Source organism: Chamaea fasciata, unplaced genomic scaffold, assembly GCF_029207755.1.
Source record: "Chamaea fasciata isolate MVZ Bird 193981 ecotype frontalis unplaced genomic scaffold, bChaFas1.0.hap1 SCAF_1, whole genome shotgun sequence".
Lineage (NCBI taxonomy): Eukaryota > Metazoa > Chordata > Aves > Passeriformes > Sylviidae > Chamaea > Chamaea fasciata.
This window is the reverse complement of record NW_027094086.1, coordinates 116,556,717-116,579,631: the sequence shown is the minus strand read 5'-3', so window position 1 is coordinate 116,579,631 and position 22,915 is coordinate 116,556,717. Positions and strand designations below refer to the sequence as shown.

The window sequence follows — 22,915 nt, the reverse complement described above, 5'->3', positions numbered from 1 at the left end:
CTAATTCTGCCCTCTCAGGCATGTATGTAATTATTCCTTGAAAAGCTATTGCTTTGTGCCACAAGATTTTATATCTAGTATGCAAACCATTTAAACTTTCTTTCTTTCTTCAGATACTTGGACTCTTAGTCTAGGAAGCATTACATTTGGTTAATTTGATATGCTATGTGCGGGTTCAGAGCCTCACAAAAGAGCTTGATCCCTCTTCCCAGCACCACAGGGAAGTGGAGATAGGTCAAAGAAATTTGTGTGTTTGTTATTTCTGGCCCCTGAATGATGGAAGGGACAGTATGAACTGAATCATTGTCCCTCTGTAGAGCAGTGGGACAAGAAAAGTCCTGAGGAATTGAAGATCTGGAAGTGGATATAACCACACAAGTTAAAAAGTAAAAGGAAGCCTTAAGCTTTTCTTCCTGGACAAAACTACTCCCAGACTGTCAAGAGCAAAAGGAAGCCATAGCTTGGCATGAGTAGCATTCATTCCAAGTATTTCTTAGATTTCTTAATAAAAAGGTATTAAGTAAAATCTTGACAAGATGGCTGCAGAGTTTGTTTATTTTGTTAAAGAATTACATAAACTTTTACCAGACCATCTTCCCATGTCATATCTCAATTATGAAATCTCTGCAATACCCAAATATCCACCAAAGATATTTCCTTTCCTAGTATTTCATTGGGCTCTGTCTGGGGTACATGAGTACAGATTACGTATTAGCATACACTGAGTGCACACAGCTCATCAACAGAGCTAATGGTCTCAGTCTGTACCATGGTTTAAGCAGGCCTTATTTTCTAGTGAAAAGAATGTTTGGTTTCGAAGGCTACTGGCATTCTGATGGCAGGGTTTTGTATGAAGTCTCCCTTTTAAATGCCGTGGTCCGTTGACCCTTGTTTTGATTTCAGTCTGAGGACAGACTTCTAGCTGTCAAAACGAGGAAAGGTAGAAGGGGTGGTTGAGAGAGAGACCATAAAGCACTCTCCTTTTTTTTTTGTATGTATAAAAGGTGGACTATAGCCAAATTGCCCTGTGATAAGATTATGCTTCATTTGGTTTCTTTTCTCCTTCCCTGTGATGTGCTTATATAAGCCTTGAGGATATTAAAATATATTTTGACCCTTCACTTCATAATGCAAGAGAAAGATTAGACTCTTTCTCCAAGAGTGGTGGCTTGAAGCAATAAAAAGATTCTGTCTATAAATAAACCTCCAAAAGGAATTTCTTTGATAGACGACTCTTGACAATACAGAAAACCTTTGTATTCACCATCTGAAGCAGGGAAGGAATTTCTGTCTCACAGATGACTGCATTCAAAAGAACTGTAACAAATTAAGGCAGTACTTTTTTTGATGAGGAGAAAGTTGTGCATTTGGTTTATAGAACCATGTGATGCTGGCTTTCAGTAAAAGCTATGTAACAGATTGCATTGCAATTTATTTTTCTGAGGACGCTCCTCAATAGTGAGAGAGGTCTTCTGTTCTTGACAGAATTCAACCATATATTCACCTAGTCCTGACCTAAAATAAATCATCTCACCTAGTCCAGACACAACTTCATATTCATTTGCTCCTTTCAGAGAAAAAAGCAGAAAAAACCAAACAAAATAAAACCACAAAAAACCCCACCATCTAACCAGCTCAGATTTAGGACTTCTAAAGATTCAGTGTATAAATGCAGCCAGGAACTGACAGCCCACCACACATGGCATTATCCTGGAACTCTTCAGGAGAGAAGTAGCCTGTGCATGTAATGGCCATGTGTTTTCTTTAGTGGCACACACCATGTTTTATGCATGTTTCCTTTGCTTAGTCAAAATATTTTCAGATATATTTACAGAGAAGGAGAAAGAGAAAAGAAAATAAAGAAAATATGATTGAAAGAAACTAAACGATAACAGGACATGGAACAATTCAATGGCCAGTGTTCAGTGACAAATATTCACCTATAAAGAACACTTACTTTGATTATACAAAAAAGCCAATGCATTTAACCATTAAATATTAAATTAATTTGTCTCTAATGATTAAACATGTTGTAACAACTCCTTTAAACCTACAAATTTATCAATTCAGACAATATTACTGTAACTGAGTCAGGTTTGTTTGAAATGGCTGGAGTCTGCAGCTTTCTTCCAGGCCTTAATTGCTTTTGTGTGTGTGTGTGTGTGTGTGTGTGTGTGTGTTTGTGTGTAGAAAAGACATGTAACAATTGAAAAGAGTAAGATATGCTTCCACTTCTGGAGGAGATGGAAACATTTTCTTGAAAGACCATTGTCCCTCTTGGTGGTGTTTAGAAGGAGTTGAGAGCAACTTCTTGCCCACTGAAACTACTGCCAGAATGCAGCTGGGTAGAAAGTAATTTTGGCAGTAAGAGTTTAGAAGCTATGATGGTATTTTGTAAAGACTTATGTTCCTAATTTTAAGAAGTAAAGTTTCTTAATGCTTCTCCTCTTTGAATGTACCCCTTCAGATTGGGAAGATGATGACTCTCTAAAACATTTCTGACAGTAATGCTACTGAGCAGTTTTTACCAGAATTTTAATACAGTCAAAAAAAAAAAAAAAAAAAAAAAAAAAAAAAAAAAAAAAAGGAGAATCAAAGTGGGAGAGAGAACAATAGAAATGTCTTGCTTCTGATTCTGACATAAGTTTTACCTTCTTTTAACAGGGCATCTTCTCTTGCTTTGTCTTCAAACCTCAAAATATGTATATTTAAACCCAATACAAAGCCAGTCTGCTTCTTACCACAGGTTTTTCTGTCCTCCAGTTTTCTTTCCTCCTGTTCCAATTTCTCGTTGTCCCTTCTTCAAATAGCTTAAGTGGTAGTGCTGCCAGATTGCTGAACTAGTAATGTTAGTCTCAAAGCTGCCTGTGTGACTCTTGGAAAGTTTGATCGGGACAGAGAGGGCCAGATGAGTTTCCTTTGAAGCAAATTTTTGTACCTTTAACTGTCTTGGTCTTTCAAAATAAAAGTTGCACTCTCACTTATCATGCTCATTTACCGTGTTCAAAAGGCAACCAGGGAACTTCCACTTGAAAATCCAAATTATAAAACTTAACTGTGACTTTCCTGTGCCCAGTTCTTTTTCAAAACTGGAAACTTCAGAAGACAGCACAGCAGGAAGTGGCTAATCTGTTTGCTGTTCCTAAGGAGCCCTCCAAAGCTCAGCTGATCATTTGGCAGTAGTCAACTGGGGCAGCAGTGGTCCAGGGTGCAAGTCCTGTTTCTTTTTATGAATTTAAGTAGACTTTTGTTTGTAAATTAATGCTAAAATAGTATGTTGTGAAGCAGCAGATTGTGGAAGTGTAAAGACATGTACAAAAAATAAATTTTAAACTCTCTAGTACTTATATCTCTTATATGTAATATTAGTAGGCTGACGGTGGATGGAAGTAGTTAGCACTGATACCTAAAACCTGAAAGAGTCAAAAGTCTGGTATTGGGCCGAGTTACCCTAGAATGGATGGGAGTGGGATCTAGGATGTTTGCTTCTAGGCATTAAATATTTTCTTCTTCCAAGTGGTGTTGATAGGAAACTTATAAATTATGTCATTGGAATTGAACATATCTTGCAAACAGGACATGAGATGTAAACAGTAAGAATTTATTATAACCTGCATCCTTATGTAGGTGTGGACAAAGAAAGGCTGACAAGAATTAAAAATATTGTCAAACTCAGTTTTGTCTGACTTCAGTCTTAGAAAGGTGAACATTAAAGAAATTAAAGAAGATGTCTGATATTAATTTTAGACATGATGTCTGATATTATATCTATCACTGTCTGTGCAATGAGTTTATTTCTATTGTAAGTCCAATATCTGATTAGTTTAAATATCTTTGAATTAGGAGAATGATGCTCTATCAGGTCTTCTGTCAAGAAGTTTTAATGAGTATCAAGTCAGATGATTAAGGCTGAACGATTCTATAGCAGGCATGAATGCTTCAGATGCCAAGTTAGCAAAGTGAAAGCTATTCCAGCAAATAAGCAACATCAGTTGAGAGTTCAAAGGAAAGCACAGTTTCAGAGGAGTAAGCAGCTTCATTAAACTCTATTAATGATCCCTGTAGATAAATTTTGCATTTAAATTAATGTCTTGCATTTGGAGAAAATAGTATTACAGAGCTTCAACCAATGATGCACAGTGATTTACATGAGCCGAACATCTGTGATTCCCTGACTACTGACCTCCTAAATAAGCAGTTCACTTCCCCCCCCCCCCCCCCCCCCCTTTTTTGCTAAAAGACAGCTGTTTGAATTAAATTCATTCTTTATCCTTGCAGGGTCTTCATTCTGGTGCTTACTGGATATTGTTCCTATAAAGAATGAAAAAGGAGATGTAGTGCTCTTTCTGGCCTCTTTCAAAGACATAACAGACACAAAAGTGAAGATTGCTGCAGAAGACAAAAAGGAAGGTTTGTGTGAATTACAAAAACATTGATAAGAACCAACATTTATATGATTTTAGGAATTGCATCTGCATGAACATTCTCTCGCATGTACACTGCTCAATATAAAGACCTCCTAGATTTCCAAAGAAGAAATTAATATATGACATGGAATGATAAATAATCTGGTTTTGTTTATTATTTACATATTGCTGCATGTTCTGGAAACATGGAATTTAGGAGACAGTATTTTGTCCTAAAAATTAAAATTGTTTTTATGTACCATGGTTTAATTCATTTACTTTCAGGATTTACAGAGGTATAGTTTGGTATTTTGGAAAAGACAGACCTTTCCAAAAGTTCCATCCATGCATCTGATTTCAGCATGGCTGAGAATAAATGAATGCATTTTTTCATGCTTTCCAGTGAGCAGAATTTAAAACAGATTTAAAAATTATTTTGCCTATTGATAAGCATATATTTTCTTGTGTCATCTCATTTTCACTGCACTTTAAGTTATATGACTTTTGTCATCAGAATTTTCCAATAGTGTGAGAAATACATTCTCGCTTTTATTTGCTTCAGAAAGGAAACACTGCAAACGTTCTTTTTTATGAATTTGGAAAACTGTCTTATGGGAATGGCTCACAACTGCCATAAAATAATTTTCACTGTATAGTGTAATCAAAGTTTGCTAAATTTTGCTAACACAAAGCAAAATCAGTGTAGGGGGATGAAGGCTATGCAGTGAGCATCGACTTGTGAATCAAAAGCAGTGAATTTATTCCAGATTTGCATTTTGTAAAGGTTTAGTGAACCAACAATTTAGTTTTGTAACTTTTCAGTCTCAAAGGAACTGTTTAGAAAGAGTTTATCTGTAGACCCCATGAGTAGCTCTCAGGATTCTTTAAAATCTCATTGGTGCTGAATTTGCCAACCTGGTACTGCTCTGGGATCTATTTAAATTTTTCACCCTGTGGTAGCCATTGTTCTCTGCATATCTCAAAAAACTACATAGTTATGGCCCTTAGAACACATTTATTCCTCGTGGATTTCTTAAGTAAGGGAACAATTATTATTCAACTTTTTCTGGTTTTAAATGTTCATTTTTCAACAAAAAAGTTATATTTCAGTTACAGAGAGTGTATTTCAGTATTCTTTTATGAAATTTTAGTACTTTAAACCACAAAACATTATGCTCTCTTGTGCTGATTAATATTTATAAATCAACACTTATGCTTACAATATCTGCCTCTTGTGTACATTTGGACAAATAACTTCAGTTTTTACTTAATTTTCAAGCCCTGAATATTAGAAGGTTTTGGGGAGGTGGGGAATTTTTCATCCTTCACTTTTTGCACTGGATATATTTGAAAATTTCTAAGGTGGAAGACTGAAAAGTGGTTTTCAAGTAGTACTCAAGTACATTTTGCTGCTTTTCCTTACATTCAGTTTCAACCAATTGCTACTTCTTAAAGTAAAAAAAAAATTATGAAAAATATTTTATCTTGTTTCTCTTTAAGCCTCAGAAAACCTTACTCTTACAAAAGTTTTAGGAAAGTAATTTATTAAAACCTGATATGCAGATCCATGTAGGAGAGAGATTGTCAGAACATGTGGGCTCTAAAGACTAATGATTTACTTGAAAGTGATGCAATTTTTCAGGATAGACTCAGTGAGAAATCACGTTCAGAACGCCAATGATGACTTGAAATAGGTATGTTGCTGATCACTTGCAAAATGTCAGCTATTGTTTATCTGATAAACGTTTTGTAGCTGCATGGTTATTTTAGAATGGATTAAGATGGTCTTTTGACATGGTTTCATGACAAATTATAAATCTAAGCAGATTTTACCTCTGCTGTGTGCTGACATCGGAATACACTTATGAGGGGCTACACTACACCAGGAAAGGCCCATTCAATTGCTACAAGTATAAATACTTGGCTGTCTTCCATGATGTATTCTTTGGACCACCATCCTGAAACTTGGTTGTTCTGTCCTTTCATACTAATTTCCATGACAATCATTTTATGGTATTAGCATCAGGGAAACAGAAAGTAGCACATGGTATGGGGCTTTGACAATTTCAGCATTTTAAAAACTAGAGTGCGATAACAAACAGGATTTAACCATTTATTAAAAATATTTCATTTAAAGATCAGCATTTTAATTTTGTGTGTATCCACTTGACTATCTAAAAATAAATCTAGGGGTATATCAGCTCTTTTTTAATAACATTAAAATTTTTCCTATGGAGAGTTATTTACTAATCCTCCAATGGTAAATATCATCTCATTATTTTCAAAAAAGAATTCCCAGTACAATCTGTGCAACCCATTCAGTATCTGAAATTTCATAAAGTTTAACTTCTCGAAGTAATTGGTGCTTCTTTATTAGACCACTACTACTACCAGAAATGTACAATGCACCTTGTATCAACAAAAACTTGAGCTGGTGTTTTGTTTGAATGTACGAAAAAACTTTTTTGATGTGCAGAGATTGATTTACTTTTTCAAGGATTACTGATTTTTTCCTTTCAAAAATCAAATAATTTTTAAACTTGTTGTTGAAACTGAACTGAACATTATGCACAGTTTTCTAGTGCCTTTTCAGCATATCTCTTTAGGTTAGACTGTGTATGGAAGGAGAACCTAGATACAAACATTCTCAGTGCGAAACTGTTCTTCCCATTCAAGGCCCCTTTATCAATGTTTTTGTTTCAGTCTCTTCTGTTTTCTGCCCAAAATTGACTTCTATAATTTTATGGGTCATTAATAGTTATATTCAATCTCACTTTAATTTCTAAACTGCTCAGAAAACTTCTCTGACAAAATTCTTTCATGCTCCTTTTCTCCTAAGTCTGCCCCTTTGACATTCCACCAGCACTTTATGGTAGCACACTGTCATTGGTTGTGCCTCCAAAAGCTTTCTCAAGACTCTTTCTTCCTCGGGTCTTTCCTACTTGTGATATCACCTGTTTCTTCTGTAAAATCTTGTTCTCCTTGTACTTTTACAATGACACCTTCCTGAAATTTATCTTCTGATTTTATGGCCTCTTTCTTCATCTGCATTGTGTATTTACATTTGCAAATCTCAGGAGCCAATACTGTCTTTGATTTTTTGCAGACATTTTCTTATCTATTTTATCTCATCTGTTCGTATAACTTCAGCTGGTCCTTTGTGCCTATGTGCCTTTGCAAAAGTCCACTTTTTTACCTTATTTTCCTTTACCCAGCACAAATGTCAGATGTCGTCTGTGACCTTTTCTTTTGAATGTGTCATTCTAAATACAAATTTAAAAGGGGGTTTTTTCTGCTTTTCTTCTGTATAAAAGTTTCCAGTGAAAAGAGCCCTATTAACCAATGGCAAAAGGAGATTTTTTGCAATTCTTTCTTATAAGAAAATGGAAAAACACATGCCTAAGAAGTTTGTCAGTGTTTAAGAAGTGCTATGACAGTCAGCAACTTTCACACTTCTTTTGTTTGGTTTGGGTTTGGTTTTTAAGACAATTTGACAACAACATTAAAGACTTCAGTTTTTCAGTATTGCTAATTTACTTTCAATAATACATGTTTGCCCTACCTGTAAGTTTACTGTAGAAATACACTCTGCTTTCCATCTGCTTAATGATATTTGTAATCATTTACTGTTGTGAAAAGCAACTCATCATCTTTTCTTCCTAAAACTGTGCACTTTAAGCAAATTGATGGTCTTTTCAATACACAGGAAAAGGTTTGTTTGGTTATTTTTTTAAATAAACTGTTTCTTAAGGGTTTTTTCCGGAGTTTTTATTTAGCATCCTAACTTGCAATGAGCTACTTTTTTGGTAGACTCATTCAGAGTTCCATTGTCTTTTTGGAGGAAAAGTGATTAAACTGAAAATTATATTCTCCAAATCTGACCTCCAGTGCGGCATGGCGTGTTAGTCCTTTTTCATTTCTGCATATGACACTAGAACATATGCTGGAATTTAGTGGCAATACAGGAATCCAGGTACAAAAATAAGAAATAAAATTATTTGGTGACTACTTTTAGATCTCTAATCTGCATGCTGATATGGAATAACTTAGGTTGCATAGATATAGAGTTCCACTGCTATAGTCACTACTAAAATTCCTCTGATTAATTTGACTCATTCCACAAATCTTCCTTTAGTCTCTATTGGTAATCTACTTGCTTTTGTTTTGGTTTATTTTATTGTGAAATTTTTGAACTCTTTGTTTGAAAACAATTATTTTAGGACAGATTTTTCTCAACTGTATTCCAGAATTATTAGCAAAATGTGTGCAATATATAGTAACCACAGAATCACACAATATTTGAGGGGGGAATCTCTGGAGATTATTTGGTCACATGTCCCCTTCTCAAAGCAGGGTCTGATTGAATGAATTGCCCACAAACATATGCAGATATGTGCTCAACAGCAGGAAGGATGGAGACTCCACAACTTATTTGGGCAGTCTGTTCCAGTGTTTGATTCCTCACAAAGAAAAAAAAAAAAAAAAGAAAAAAAAAAAAAAAAAGGTTTTCTTAAACAGAATTTCATGTTTTAGGTTGGTCTGCCTGTTTGCAAAGATGTCTTCACTCTCAAAATAATGTGAATTAAGAGTTGGACTATAACTTCTGCCACCACAGATTAAACTAAGATGCATGTTATAGTTCAACTGTCTGGCTTTTTCTGGGTTCTTAGTAATCCTTAGGTCCATATGAATTTCTGAGGAGACAGATTTATTTTGATTATGCATCATTTGTTGGAGGGAGGAGTTGTTCTTTTCAGTGTGCCAGAAGTGAAATACCATGTGCCAAACATTTTACATTCCAGATTTTTTATGTTGAAAATGTCTATTTGGAGCAGCACAGGTCTCTTGTAAGAAATTCTGCAATATGCACTTTGATTTATTCTGCTTAATTACTGTCTCAGCTAGTTCATGATTGTTCAAACTACTGCAGTGAATATTCAGGAGACATTTTTTCATTTTAAAGCTTCTTATACCTGTCAGGAGGCAGTATGTTGGGGTAGGGAACATAACCATACAGCCACCTAGACTTACAACAACCAAAGAAGTTGAAATTGTTTCAGGATGTACAAGCACCATGCGCTTCTATCAGTGCAGGAGGTGGGGTGAAAGCAGAGTTTTACCCCAATATTTCTGCTGCCCAAAGGAAGCCTTTATTCTGCAATGACCCAGTTACATCCTCTCTTGGTTACTTTGCTCCTGGATCACCATCAAAGTAAGAAGGGTCTGAAACTCTTCTGCCATCATTAAAGAGAAACTCCTTTCCTCCTGGTCTGGAGGAAAGAAATACATTTTATTTATACAAATAAAATGATTGAAATACTTAGGGGACAAAAAAAATCTGCCTTTCTCTCTCTGTTCCTTTTTCGCATTTGTGAGCACGTAGATGCTCTCCCTGTCACCTTTTCACCTTCTAATCCAAGCAAATAAGTTATATTTGAGCCTTCAGTCTTTAGAGACATATCAATCATTGTAGCTCTTGCTTTAGCCTTGTTCCGAGTGTTAAATGCATGCGGCAGTTTCATTCCAGCGGCTCTCAGAGAGGCACGGGGCGTCTTCTGGTGCTGAGGGAAAGGTGCCCTTTGTGATATATGTAGAATGAAAATGAGAAGAAAGAAAAGCAAAGTCTGATTCTTGAGCAAATGCAGAGCAGCAGACTGTATTCTGAGATATCCTGGAAGGTTGAGACAATATATACATGAGCAACCATAAAGGTCCTACTCACCAGCTCCTAGATAAATTTATGCCATTGCTTCCAGATTTTCCTAAGAAAACAAACTTTTCAAGGTGAGGGGAGAAGAGAGTAGTTGTTTGTTTGTGTTTCTGTTTTGTTTTGTTTTTTATTTTGCTGGCAGATTGTTGGAAAGTATTTTCAGACATGCCTTTTAAAGTTTGAAAACTCAGCCATGTAAGACAGACAAGAGAAAGCATGGAAGAAACAGGGAATACTTTCAGTACATATGTTGCTGAAGAACTTTTCAGAGTTGTGGGTGTGTGGTAGGTGACTTTTAACAAGTCAGAACATTTACAGCCTTCCTATATAATTTGCAACCTTTCTTATTTCTATGGGAAAAAAATCTGAAAAGGGAGAAATATCTTTAAAGATTTTTACTGGCCTGGGCACAGCCTGGTATCTTACATTTTATTAAGAGATCGTGCGGACTAGAATGCATATCTCATGTGTACTTTGTGTTCAGAAACACATTTAAGAGGCCTTGGGTCATTCACAGAATTTAACTGTAATTGCAGTCATAGGGCATGTAGTTTATGCTGTAGATGCTCAGAGCAATTCTGAGGTGATGCAAAGACACAGCAAATAAGGTCCATTACAAGTGAGTTTTGCATATCTGTAGAAGAGATGGGTTTACAACTATCTGTCCTAAATTGGCTACTTAAAATTGTATAACCCATTGAGTTTAGAACCAGTCACCCTCAGAGTCTGAGAATCTCATTCCTTGAGGGATAAGCAGAGATACTTTCTGGGTCTTTCAATGACCACATGGAACACACACACAGATATCACAGGATTTTGAATGTATATATTTCTGAAGTTTAAAAGCTATTTTTTAAATAATCTATTCCCCTTCCCCCTGCTGTTTTAACTCAGGGCAAGTTAAATTGACCACAAAACATTTTTATGGGTGACTTATCTGGTTCTGTATTGTGCATAAATCTATTAAGAAAACAGGTCTTCATTCTCAAAAGACATGCTTTCATTTCACGATAGCAATTATTCAGGTGCATATATTACTATTTTGACTTGATTGAGCAAGGTGTATTTTAACATCGTCATCTGTGCAAATTTAAAAAATATATATATTTGCAATTAATCACTTCGAAATTATGTTCATCTTTTTCTGAATATAAAAAGGAGGAAAAAAATCTATATACAAAATACATTATTAAATTCATGGAATTAAAGGCAAAAAGAGAACCCTCATGTTCTGAGATATTATGTCCCTAAATACTGCACACTTGCAGAGGAAGATATAATAACACTTGCTGAAGAGAATAAAAAGTTTCTTGGTGACTTAGATGGTTGACATTATTTAAGTTCTAGGGGTTCTTAAAAAATATTTCAAATATTCTCCTTATTATTACAGTTATGTTTTTGTTCATAATGATATATGAGCATATCACTGTCTCATGAGCCTTGTGGGATTTTGCTGTGGGAAATGCAAACTATTCTAAGAAAAAACAGTCACTTTAAAAACAGCTGCAAGTGAGTGATGACCCAGCTGTAAATTCAATGTTACATTTTATTCTGTAAGAACATCATATGACCACTCACTTCAGTTGAATCAATAGACATATCTCAAACTTGATTGCATAATAAAAATGATAATTTTCCCATTTGTCAGACAATTCTAGAGTAGTAACAAGAAAGCTGGCAAATAAAATATTTTTACCCATTTACAAAAGAGCTATTGGAACATTTCACTTCATTATAAGAGTTCTGTAACTTTTGGTAGTAGTATTAACAAATGAGAAAATAGTTTAAAATAATTCACTTTCAGAATTCTTCTGCTGAAACTCAGCCTATTGGAAACAGCTGAAGAAAGGTCTGTCTTCTGGAATTTTTTTTTCCCAACTCTGAGTTTTATAAGATACACCGAGATACAAGCATCTAAAAAGGAAAATTTATTTATTCATTTAGGGGTGTACTCCCATCCACCACCAAAATGGAAAAGGAGAAAGGCTTTGTGTGTCTGTCTTTTGGCGTTGTGTGTCTGTTTCCTCACACCTTTTTTATCTTCGCAGTGGAAGAATAAACAGACCAAAATGTGGTTAAGGATTTTTATTTCATAAGCTGTTTAAAGTTCTTTCTAATTCACAAAAAAACATTAATATGTATAATATTGCTTCTTTTCTCTTTCTATTCAAAACTGGATTTTCTCTGAAGGCATAATACTAAAATTATGATAATCATACTGTTGATTCTGTGTAAAATTTGCTGCTTTAAAAAATGTTCTGCAATAATGTTTACAGTGTATAGCTGGTATGTGTGTTAGGTGCATCTTCTTGTTGAATCAATTAATCAGTTAACAGAATTTAAAAAGCAGCTAGAGGCTAGCCTGGATCCACCATACAGCAAACACTTTTGTGATTTGTTGGTTGCTTTTGACAGAAAAAATGTGTCATACCACCAACAGAACTCCTGCAGCCTCTTGCCCATGGTAGTGGTTTTATTCTGTCATTAATGCCAAAAAAGACTTTTATCAGTTTTCTCTTTATTGTCAATTGCTGGTGTGCTGTTCCCTGAATAATAACTGAAAATTTGCTAGATTTTTAAAAGCCTAAAAAAAATTATACCAACTTTCCATATAATCTTGTTTTAGAGGGGTTTTAGAGGGGTTTTTTTGTGTTCATCCGGAGTTGCTTTACCCCAGTTGTCTCCTTCAGAATTTCCTTGGTAGTTTGATTTCCTTGAGGACTGCAAATGAAATGTGTTTTGTGTCAATGACAGTGGATATGATTTATTTTCTGTAGACATCATTTTATTTATTTTATTGCGCATGAGTTATTTGTGGGGGCCTATTCAAAGATCACACTTGTGGTATTCCTTACCTTATGATGAAAGTGATAAGGGTTTTTTAAGACACATATTAAAAGGACAGAAAAAAGACTTTATTGCACTTCTTACAGGAAGCCTTTTATAAGTAGAGTTGTAATACAAATAAATGATGGACAAATTCTTCAACAAGTCATTCACTGATCCCAGGTTCAAAAAGGAACAATTCAGTACTTGTGAGATATTCCAGGTAAAAACATCTCTCTGTGTGACTGGGCTGTGTGGTTGTGAGAGCATAAAGATAAACACAGGATAGGTAATGGGGGAGGTTTATTCCCTTGCCTGATTTCAGAATAGAGCAGCAGGAGAGATCACACAGGTATGACAGTATACCACTCTGTTTTGAGCAGGGAAGAGTCCCACCAGAATTAAACCCCACAGTGTTAACCTGGTTACTGTGCATTTTCACAGTCTTCCTTCCACTGTGTGCATGGAGCAGCACTGTGGATTTCTTCAAGTCTGTCCATATCCAGATAACTTTTAGCAATGGAGTCCATTTGTTCTGTTCTATTCTGCTGTTGATGTTGTTATTGTTCAAAAGGAAATCTAGTTTACGCATTCAAAATGATGTCATTTTTATGATAAATTTTCTTAGATAGGAATTGGCATTACTTGCTGTTTTATCTCATGGTTGTCTTTAATTTTGTAAACAATGAAATAAATGAAAAGTTCTTATCTGTTCTGCCAATTTATCTGGTCCTTTGAGTAAAATGCTAGTAAAATAAAAAAATTATCTTTTTATTCCTCATACGTGCCCTTGGCTTAACTCTCAAAACAGCTAAGATGAAGTAATGTCATTATTTTATGGAATATATTTATAAAATTGCACAGTACACTGTTAAATAAACCTAAAATTAAGAGTTTTCACAGAGAGCACACACTATAGAGTCTATGTAAATCTGGAACTCACTGTTTTTCTTTAGGACTCTTCCTTGAAAAGTGTTTAAGGAAATCTCTAGCTGTACCACCTTTCCTACTTTTGCCCAGTTCAGGATTATTACACATCATGACTTGAGATGGTCATATTTACACTCTTTGAAGAGGACAGTCAATGGGCCTGAATCAGTCTTACCCTAAGCCTGATAACCCCACCTGTCAAGAAAACAGGACAGTGTTGGCAATCAAGTAATTGGGGCTGAAATATAATTTTGAGCATAGAGGTAAAATTCTTGTGAAAATATAAGAAAGCAACGAAGATTCACAGTCCTGTCCCTAGTGGTGAACCTGTCTCTCCTTAGCTACTGTACTGCAGAAATACTACTTAGATATCCAGTCTGCAGCCTCTCAGCCTTTAGGATAACTCTGTCATGTTGGTTGTGGGTAGAACTACCATCTCTGAACAAAGTTACTCCGTTGTGCATGTGTTTCCATAACTCAACTCCCAGGCTTCACATCATCCCTCTCTATTTCATTCACATACTGCCAGTATGTGGGTATATCTGACAGTGTGTGAACTGCCAGTGTTCTGGGTTAAATTTGAGATGTGCAGGTCACTTTTATTCATTCTCTATGTTTTAGGTAAACACAGGCAAATCTCTTGGATTCTGCTGTGTCATATGAAATAGTAGATCTTAATTTTCTGTTTTGTGTCCATGCACACTTCTTTTGAAAATTTTCAATGGTAACATACCCATGATAAGACTGGGAGATGTTTCCATACAAGAGTATGTTGGGTATGTATCCCACCAGAGGGAACTGTGTGTAGTGGTTTTCATGAATGTATGAATGAATTAATGAGAAAAGTGAAAGCAGTTCTTTTGAAGGGATACAAATTAATGCTATGAAGAATGAGGAAAAACTACCAAGGCTGAGACATTTTTTATAAATAAAATGCAAACTTTCTGGCCAGAGCAGGTTAGTTCATTTTGGTATTTGGAAAAAAATGGATTTCATGGTCACTCTCTCCACAGGTTGTCTGCTATGGAGTGAGCATAGCGCTTCTGGGTCATATCAGGGTTACTCAGTCTTCACTAAGACAGTGGGGAGGTGCTGGAACAGCTGAGAACTGGAACTGAGAAGTGATAAATTTTCCTTCCTTGGAAGAGTCCAAGGCCAGGTTTGATGGGGCTTGGAGAAACCAGGTCTAGTAGAAAGTGTCCCTGCCATGGCACGAAGGTTGGAACTAGATGATCTTTAAAGTCTCTTCCAACCCAAACCATTCCATGATTCTATGATCCTATAAGTGTGTCAGACTTTATCAGGAGAATGAGATAATTATAGGACATGAAGTATTCTGGACTCCATTTAATGTTATCCTCCGACTATTCTGATTTAGGAAATAATTCTTCACCAAAACTGTTATCAAGCTTGGAACTGGCTGCCCAGGGAAGTGGTTGAGTCACCACTTCTGAAAATATTTGAAAGATGTGTCAGAGTGGCACCTAGGGACATAGTTTACTGGTGGAGTTCACAATTATTGATTGTGAATTGATGATCTTAAGGGTCTTTTCCAACTTAAATTATTCTAGGATTCGATGAACTGCATTGAAAGAGAGCAGACATAGGTTTGGTGTCAATTTAGTCAGTAAAGTTGACTTTCCAGTTCTCCTGCATTCCTAGGGCAGCACATGCCTATGAAAGTTTGTCAGAAGTTGTCAGGGTTTATATTTCTGATTTATACCTAAGAAGTAGATCCCTTTTTTCCAAAGGGACAAGTAGAGAGTTATGCCTCCACTTTCTATTAACCTTAAGTGGATGATTGAAGCCTCATTTTCACACAACAAAAAAGACAAGAGTTACAAAGACTTTTGTGTCTGATTGTGCTTTCTTTTACTTCAATCTTCCCTCACAAGATTGTAAGAAGTCTTAAGCTGTTAGGAGGCTAATGTTAAGCTTAGCAAAGCTCTTGTATTATTTTCTTGTCTTAGAAAATCTTTTGTAATTGTCAGGTCTGATGGTTGTGGTACTATGCCTAATCTTCATTTGAAAGGAAAACAACCAGAAGGACAACACTAAGAGTTAAAAAATGTATTACCACTCTTTTCTAATAAAGGGGAGATAAGACTAAATTGCAAGCATCCTTTTTAAGAGCTGTCTTGGGGAGGGGATTGCCATTACACAGGAAAGAGTGTGTAGGAAACAGACCCCAAAATCTGAGATTTTTCTAGAAAAAGATTTCTCACTGTATTTGGGGAGATGAGAAATCATTTTTGATTTTAAGCACAGAGCAAAAAAAAGCAGGTTGTATTAAAGTGACTTTCTGCTTGTGCTTGATTTTGTTCTTGGGTCTTTTTTTTTCTAAGATCAGCCATGGAAAAGAATAAAAAAAATCAAGTCTGTCAGGTACCTAAATTTTTGAAGAACCAGAGAGAAACAGATGGGAATTTGTAAAAAATGAGCTGTCTCTTCCAGAATAGTGAGCTGTGAACTGAGTATGACAAGAAAAGAGGGAAGGTTACAGAAAATAGTCACACACATGTTGAGGTACACCTGGTGAACAATGTAGTTTGCTAAGGCTCAGGATTGCTTCCTTTCCTGAAGGCAATGGGAGACCAGAAAGCAGGAGAATTCATGACTGTCATTCACTTATTTATGTTATAAGCTACTGACATGTGCTCTGATGGCATCTTATCTCCACAATAAATTCATTGTCTCTCACTTCTAATAACAACCTTAAAAACTTTTTGGCCACTTCTGGTTACTAAGAAAATTATCTTCATAATAATATAATAATAATTATATCTTCAAATTATCACTTCACAATTAATGTAATGCTTTCCTTATTGATGTATGCTTTTCTGTCTCTAGGAGTTTAGTGACTCCCAATATTTACACAAAAGTAGCATTAATCCTTTGCAAATAGTGTTATCAGCAAATAATGGAAGTTTTCACTTGCTGTGAAAATATGCAATTGGTGTGATTGGCCATATGCCAATTGGTGTGATTCTAAGTCCCACAGCCTGAGCAGGTTAGTGAGTACAACATCCTTAGTGACTGAAACACTGAACCTAGGTAGAACAGATGGAATCTGTGTAAAGTCAAAACTTATCAGGCTGCTGACGCATAAAATTTAAAACCTTACAAGAAACCTGTCCTCATTTAAAGAGTGGATGGAAAGTGAAACTCTGTGTCAGTAAACGTATGGGGGAAAAAGAAACAATAACTGAATTTGTGTACATCGACTGTTTCCATAGTCTCATGGCATTCTGGAAAGAGATGGAGCTGTGGACAGCTTTCAGTTCAGTGCTCAGCATTTGAGAGAAAGGCACATCTGAGCTTAGAAGTTATCAAGAAAAAGCCTGAAGGCAGTATTACACCATTGTATCAAGCAAACATGCATTCATGGCTTGAAAGCTGCACGTTATTCTGCAAGCAGCTACTGAAAGGATACATTCAAAGAATATATTTGAAGTGGCATGGGTGATCTAGCTGGGTAAAGAGAAGACTTCCAAGGTTGACCAGAGGTAGAGAAATCCACTTCCCTGCTGGAAGGGCCTTGTGTTGCTGGGGCGTTGAAAGTGCTCAAGGAAGCTCCCCCTGAAGGCACCAGTCTTGCCTTCCGAACGCGGTTCAGTGTGGGTCTCACAACACACCACATCACCAAGGCTGTTTTATCTGCCATGATGGACTACCTTGGGCTCTATAGGCTAGGGACAAGGACAGGTATTAGATATGGTACAGTGTGAGGATGAAGCCTTAAGCTAAAGCATTTCAAAAGCATTGTTGGCCAGAAGCTCAAGAAAAGCGTTTTCCCAGTGTGCCTCAGAGCAGATCTGAATCCTATTTTATTGACTGCTTTTGGACACAGTAGAGTGAACTGAGTGGCCTCATACAACATGGCAGTTTAGGCTGAGAAAGGAAAAAGGGAGGCCTGTAAATAGTTTTAAAGAGAATTTCAAAGTCATATGACAAAACCAGGCTACTATAGCTGAACAATTCTACAATTCTGGAGACCCATTTCAATTGATTTAAATTCATTTTCCCTCAGAGAAAGAGATAAGCATTTTGTTCTTACCCAGAATTTAAAAATACTTAAAATTTAGTTTGAGGTTTAAGTGCTTTGATGATTGAAAGATTATTCTTTTTAAAAAACAACATTAATTTAGTTGGGTCTCCTCTGTAATAATGTTTTTTGTTCTATTTTTCTTCATTGTAGCTGACACCAATATGTGTTGAAAATGGGAAAGTATGAGACTTCTCCATCTGTCACCTTCAACTTTTGAGTAGCTGTTTGGCTTTGCAGTACAAAGGTTTTCCGTTTTGATTTTTAATTTTCTTTTTCCTCCTTCTCTTTACTTACCCGTTAAAAAAATTCTCAACTTGCAAGTGCTCTTGCATGAATTACACAAAAACTTCTTTACTGCAAGTTTGGAAAATTTTTCCTCCGACACATTTTGTTATGTATGGTTTTGTGCTGTTAAGCCAAAAATACATCTGTGTCCTATAATACAAATCTTCCTCACTTTTCTAGGCAGGTTTCAAGGTGTAGCTATTTTGCTTGCTTCTAAATTCTTGCTCTGCTAATTAGTTTTGGGTTTTGTTAATTTTTTCCCCATTAATTTGTAGGCATTGAATTGACTTTAATTAAACCCCCTTGACAGACGGCTTCTTCCTTTAGTCCCATAATTTCTTTTCTCTTAATCCTGACACATCACAAAAAGCCTGCTTTCATTTACTCTGGCATCAATTCACTGTAATTCCATCAGAGTGACTAGAATTACTTTGAATTTACTGCTCTATAAGCAAGAACAAAATTTGTTCCCATGACTGACAATTACAGACATCTGAATGGAGGTAAAAACCACAAATCTTTCCAAAATAATGTTCAGTCTTTACTCTTAATGGGTTTCATGTCACCAAGGAATATGTCAAGTGATTTTGCCAGTGACCATGTGGTGGGAAAAGAAATCTAAATGCATGACTGTAAGAATTGATTACTACTAATGAGCAAGCTTACAAATTAGCATATTCTGACATAATGGAAACTTAGTAGAAGTCAGACTCTCTGTTTTTAAAAAGTGCACCACAAAGAATTTTTTTTTTCTATGAAGTGAGAGAGAGAGAGTAGGATCATCTCAAGGATATTTTCAGTGGTTACTTCTAGACATCCTTCCCTCTGGTCAGTATTGTCTACTGTCTGAAACAGTAAAGAGTACATTTTTCTTACCTATGAAATCATATGTTGCAATTATTTGCTTCTCAGTTGTGCAATTTGACAATGAAAATTTTAGAGTGGTTTTTATTTATCCTTCAGGAGAGGGGGTTTTGTTTCTTTGCTGCAAAAGATCAGGCAAAAAGGAAAAGTTTGCATAATATTTGCATTTCTACCAATGTCTGAAAAGTCAGTAGTTGAGGTCCCAAAGTTAAAGTGTTATTTCCTGATCTTTAATGGACTCTCACTTCTGTTCTGCAGAAAAATGGAAAGGAAGAGGAAGAGCAGGGTCACATTTTGAGTCGGCACGCAGACGGAGTAGAGCTGTCCTTTATCATATCTCTGGACATCTACAAAGAAGAGAGAAGAACAAATTAAAAATTAATAATGTAGGTGAAATTCTTTTCTTCCCCCCCCCCCCAAAAAAAAAAAAAAAGTACTCTTTGCATTATCTTAAAAAAAAAAAATTAAAGTGCTGTAAAAGGTCAGTGAGTAGTTGAGAAATATCCTGGTCATAATTTTACAGTAACAAGGATTAGAATGCTCCTCACTGAAGTATATTTCTGCCTACTGTGGTGGTTGCTACCAGATAGCAAGATAGTGCATTTAATTGTACTGTAAACAAACATTTAATGCTATGAAAGCCACATTATAAAATTTCTCAGAATTTGGATTCCACAGGTTCTCGGAATTTTAGGTTCCAATTTACCTTGTCATCTCAATTATTTTATCTTAATTATTACTATTTCCCCCCCCCCAAAAAAAACCCCAAAAAATTAAGAGACTCAAGGTCTTACTCTAGCAAGTTTTCATGTGGATTTCTCCAACTCTATGCTGTGATATTTATCTTTTAATTTCCTAATTGAAGTTTTAAAGTTTCTGTCTTCAAATTAATTTTGTATTCCCCCAGTAACTATAACTAATGTGTAAGTTCACAAAACATGCTGTAAATATTTCTAACACTAAATCAAACCATTGACAAACCAACAATATAACAACAGAATGTCTTCTAAAGTAATGTTAATGTGAAAAAATAACTGTCCTGTTTTGTGCAGTACAAATTAAACGTCATAAAAACTTGCTATAGATTAAGGACATGAAAATACACAACTGGTATATATGCCATGCATAGGGCATGCAGCTACTTCCATTGAAATTAAATATTAAATGTTGAAAAATATTAAGTGTTGAAAAATGATTAATTTTTTTAAAGTTACAAGTTTTTCATGTTGAAGAAGCATAATAATAATAATAATAATAATAATAATAATAATAATACACTGAAAAATATGACCAGATCTCCCAGGGATATTTTTTATTGTAGAGTTTTATTATTAAATTCTTTAGGAACATGACTCTTAAATAGTTTTTGATGACTTACCTGTACTATTAAAACACTAGTGCAGATGTTATTTTACCATGGTAAAACATTTATTCTGAGACTAATTTTCTAGCTTTAGTACATCCATTTTTGGAGCTATGGATTGGAAATAATATGAGGAATGTTTTTCTCAGGCTGCAATGCAGTCCCTAGGGGATTGGCAGAGAATCACGGAACAGTTTGGGGTGGGAGGGACCTTAAAGATCATCCAGTCCCAACTCCCCTGCCTTGAGCAGGGACGCCTCCTAGTACAGCAGGTTGCTCAGAGCCCCACCCGGCTTTGCCTTGAACACTGCCGGGGATGGGGCATCCTGAACTTCTCTGAGCAACCCATTCCAGTGCCTCACCACCCCCACCGTAAACGGGAGATGAAAGAGCGGGTCGCTCCCAGGGGCTCTTGCCCCGGGCGCTGGGGAGAAGCGGGAGATAGGGAACACCCTTCGGCCGAGTCTGGGCGGGAGGGAGGGAGCGGGAACAAAAGGAGGAGGGGAGAAGGTGGGAAAGAAAGGGAGCCATGGACTGACCAAGAACAGTGAGAATTCAGCTGCTTAAATTCATAAATAAGAACCAAGAATAGAGAAGGTAATGACATCAGTATTTCAAAGGAAACACAAAGAGAAAGGCTGTGACAGACAAGGTGAATGTAGTTAAGTCTACGGTTATGCAGGTTTTGTCTTTTTAATTTCATAGTGAATAACTTCAAGATCAGAAGTAATCTTAGCTTGCTGAATGCACAGTATCGGTTTGGGAGGCTCTTTGTTGCTGGAACAGGATTAACCAGGAGCACAGCAACAGTGAGCAAGAATTTTGTTAGCAAATAGTGCAAGACAAGTCATGTCCCACGTGCTGCTTTTTACGAGGGTAGGTATTTTTCACTAAAGTTCTGAAAGGTGAAAGCTAAGAATTTCTACAGCTTAACACTGAAATCTTAGCTGCATAAAACAGTGGTAAGACACAGACTCAAGAGAAAACTTAGTTTAGTGACAAAGGTAGCCAGTTCTGAAACCATATAATGGTAGATTAATAGTTCGATCTAGATCAGGAGTGCAACTTTAAAGAAAATCAAAAAGTTATTCCTACTAATTGTGTTTTCATTCCCATGAACAGGATTCCTGCAGATGAAACTAAACCAGGGGAGGTGCTCCAAGTACTGGAGCTGTTCAGTCCATAGGGCCAAGCTAGAGACAGTCTGAAAGAACCTCCTCACAGCTCTGTGCATAGGATGTTTTTCTTCAACACCAGCTACTTTTTCCTATATGCTCCTATTCACAGTACTATGTCTTTGTGCATTCAAAGCTCTCACCTATCTGTCCAGTAGAAAAACATTGCTCTGCAGTGAGAATTAGTTCAACAGAGGAAGAAATAATTTACAAAATGAAGTCCCCACTTACACCATTTAATCTGTAACTTATTGGTCTTCTTCCTGCCTCAACATTTACAAAATTTATACCATGAAAAGAATCATTGGTATAAATAAATGTAAGTTCTAGGTTAGAAAAAAAAGTAGCACTTGCTCCTGTCTGCATATGAGTATGTCATATAGTATTGTGAGGTTTTTTACAAAAAACATCAACCACCTAAGGGCTGCATTGCAAGAAACTCTTCTGCATAATCAAATTATTGTTTTGTCTAATTTAATTTTTTTTCTCTCTTTTTCAGAATGTTTTTGTAGATAAACCAGCATTTCCAGAATACAAAGTTTCAGATGCAAAAAAATCCAAATTCATATTGCTGCATTTTAGCACTTTTAAAGCTGGCTGGGACTGGCTTATTTTACTGGCAACGTTTTATGTTGCTGTGACTGTACCTTACAATGTTTCCTTTATTGGCCATGATGAGCTGTCTACAACTCGAAGCACAACTGTCAGTGACATTGCAGTGGAAATTCTCTTCATCATCGGTAAGATATGTTTGGAGGTTGTTTGGGATTGCTTTTCTGACATTGAGGATTTTCACAGAATGAATAATATTTTAGAAAAGAAAATAATCATCCCTTTCATGACTTTAAAGAAAATCAATTTCAGCTGTATGGCTTGATATTTTATCTGAACTTTGGATCACCTTTTTTTTTTTTTTTTTTTCCCCTTTAAATTGATTTGGGTAGTTCTGCTGTTACTCTAAAGAGACTTTTGTTTTCAAGGAAGATTGAAACCCATTGTTTCACCCTGGGGATGACTAAAACCTTATCAGGGTAGGGATGCACCCTGGAATTGCAACAGTTTTATTCAAAATCTATGGGGTTTGTTTATTTATTTATTTATTTCATACTTAGAAGTGTTATGGACCACAAGCTGAATAGATTTTTTTTAAATATCGATGCAAGATTAAAACTTACACTGAAATAACGGAGTAGAATATCAATATGCCATATTGACAGCTGGATAGAATTTGGGAGATTTGAGTTTGTCACCTGATCCATTCTCTAAACTTTTTATTTCCATGATCCATTTAATTCTTACATCCCTTAA

At 35.9% G+C, this 22,915-nt stretch overlaps 1 protein-coding gene across 1 annotated transcript in view; it reads left to right on the top strand.

The window, feature by feature from the left end:
• KCNH8 (potassium voltage-gated channel subfamily H member 8) overlaps window positions 1–22,915 on the top strand; it is a 120,087-nt gene that overhangs the window by 10,629 nt on the left and 86,543 nt on the right. Inside the window, exons 2-4 of the mRNA XM_066194718.1 lie at window positions 4,279–4,410; window positions 19,328–19,455; window positions 22,107–22,347. Coding sequence (XP_066050815.1) covers window positions 4,279–4,410; window positions 19,328–19,455; window positions 22,107–22,347 — 501 coding nt within the window. The remainder of the gene's footprint in view (window positions 1–4,278; window positions 4,411–19,327; window positions 19,456–22,106; window positions 22,348–22,915) is intronic.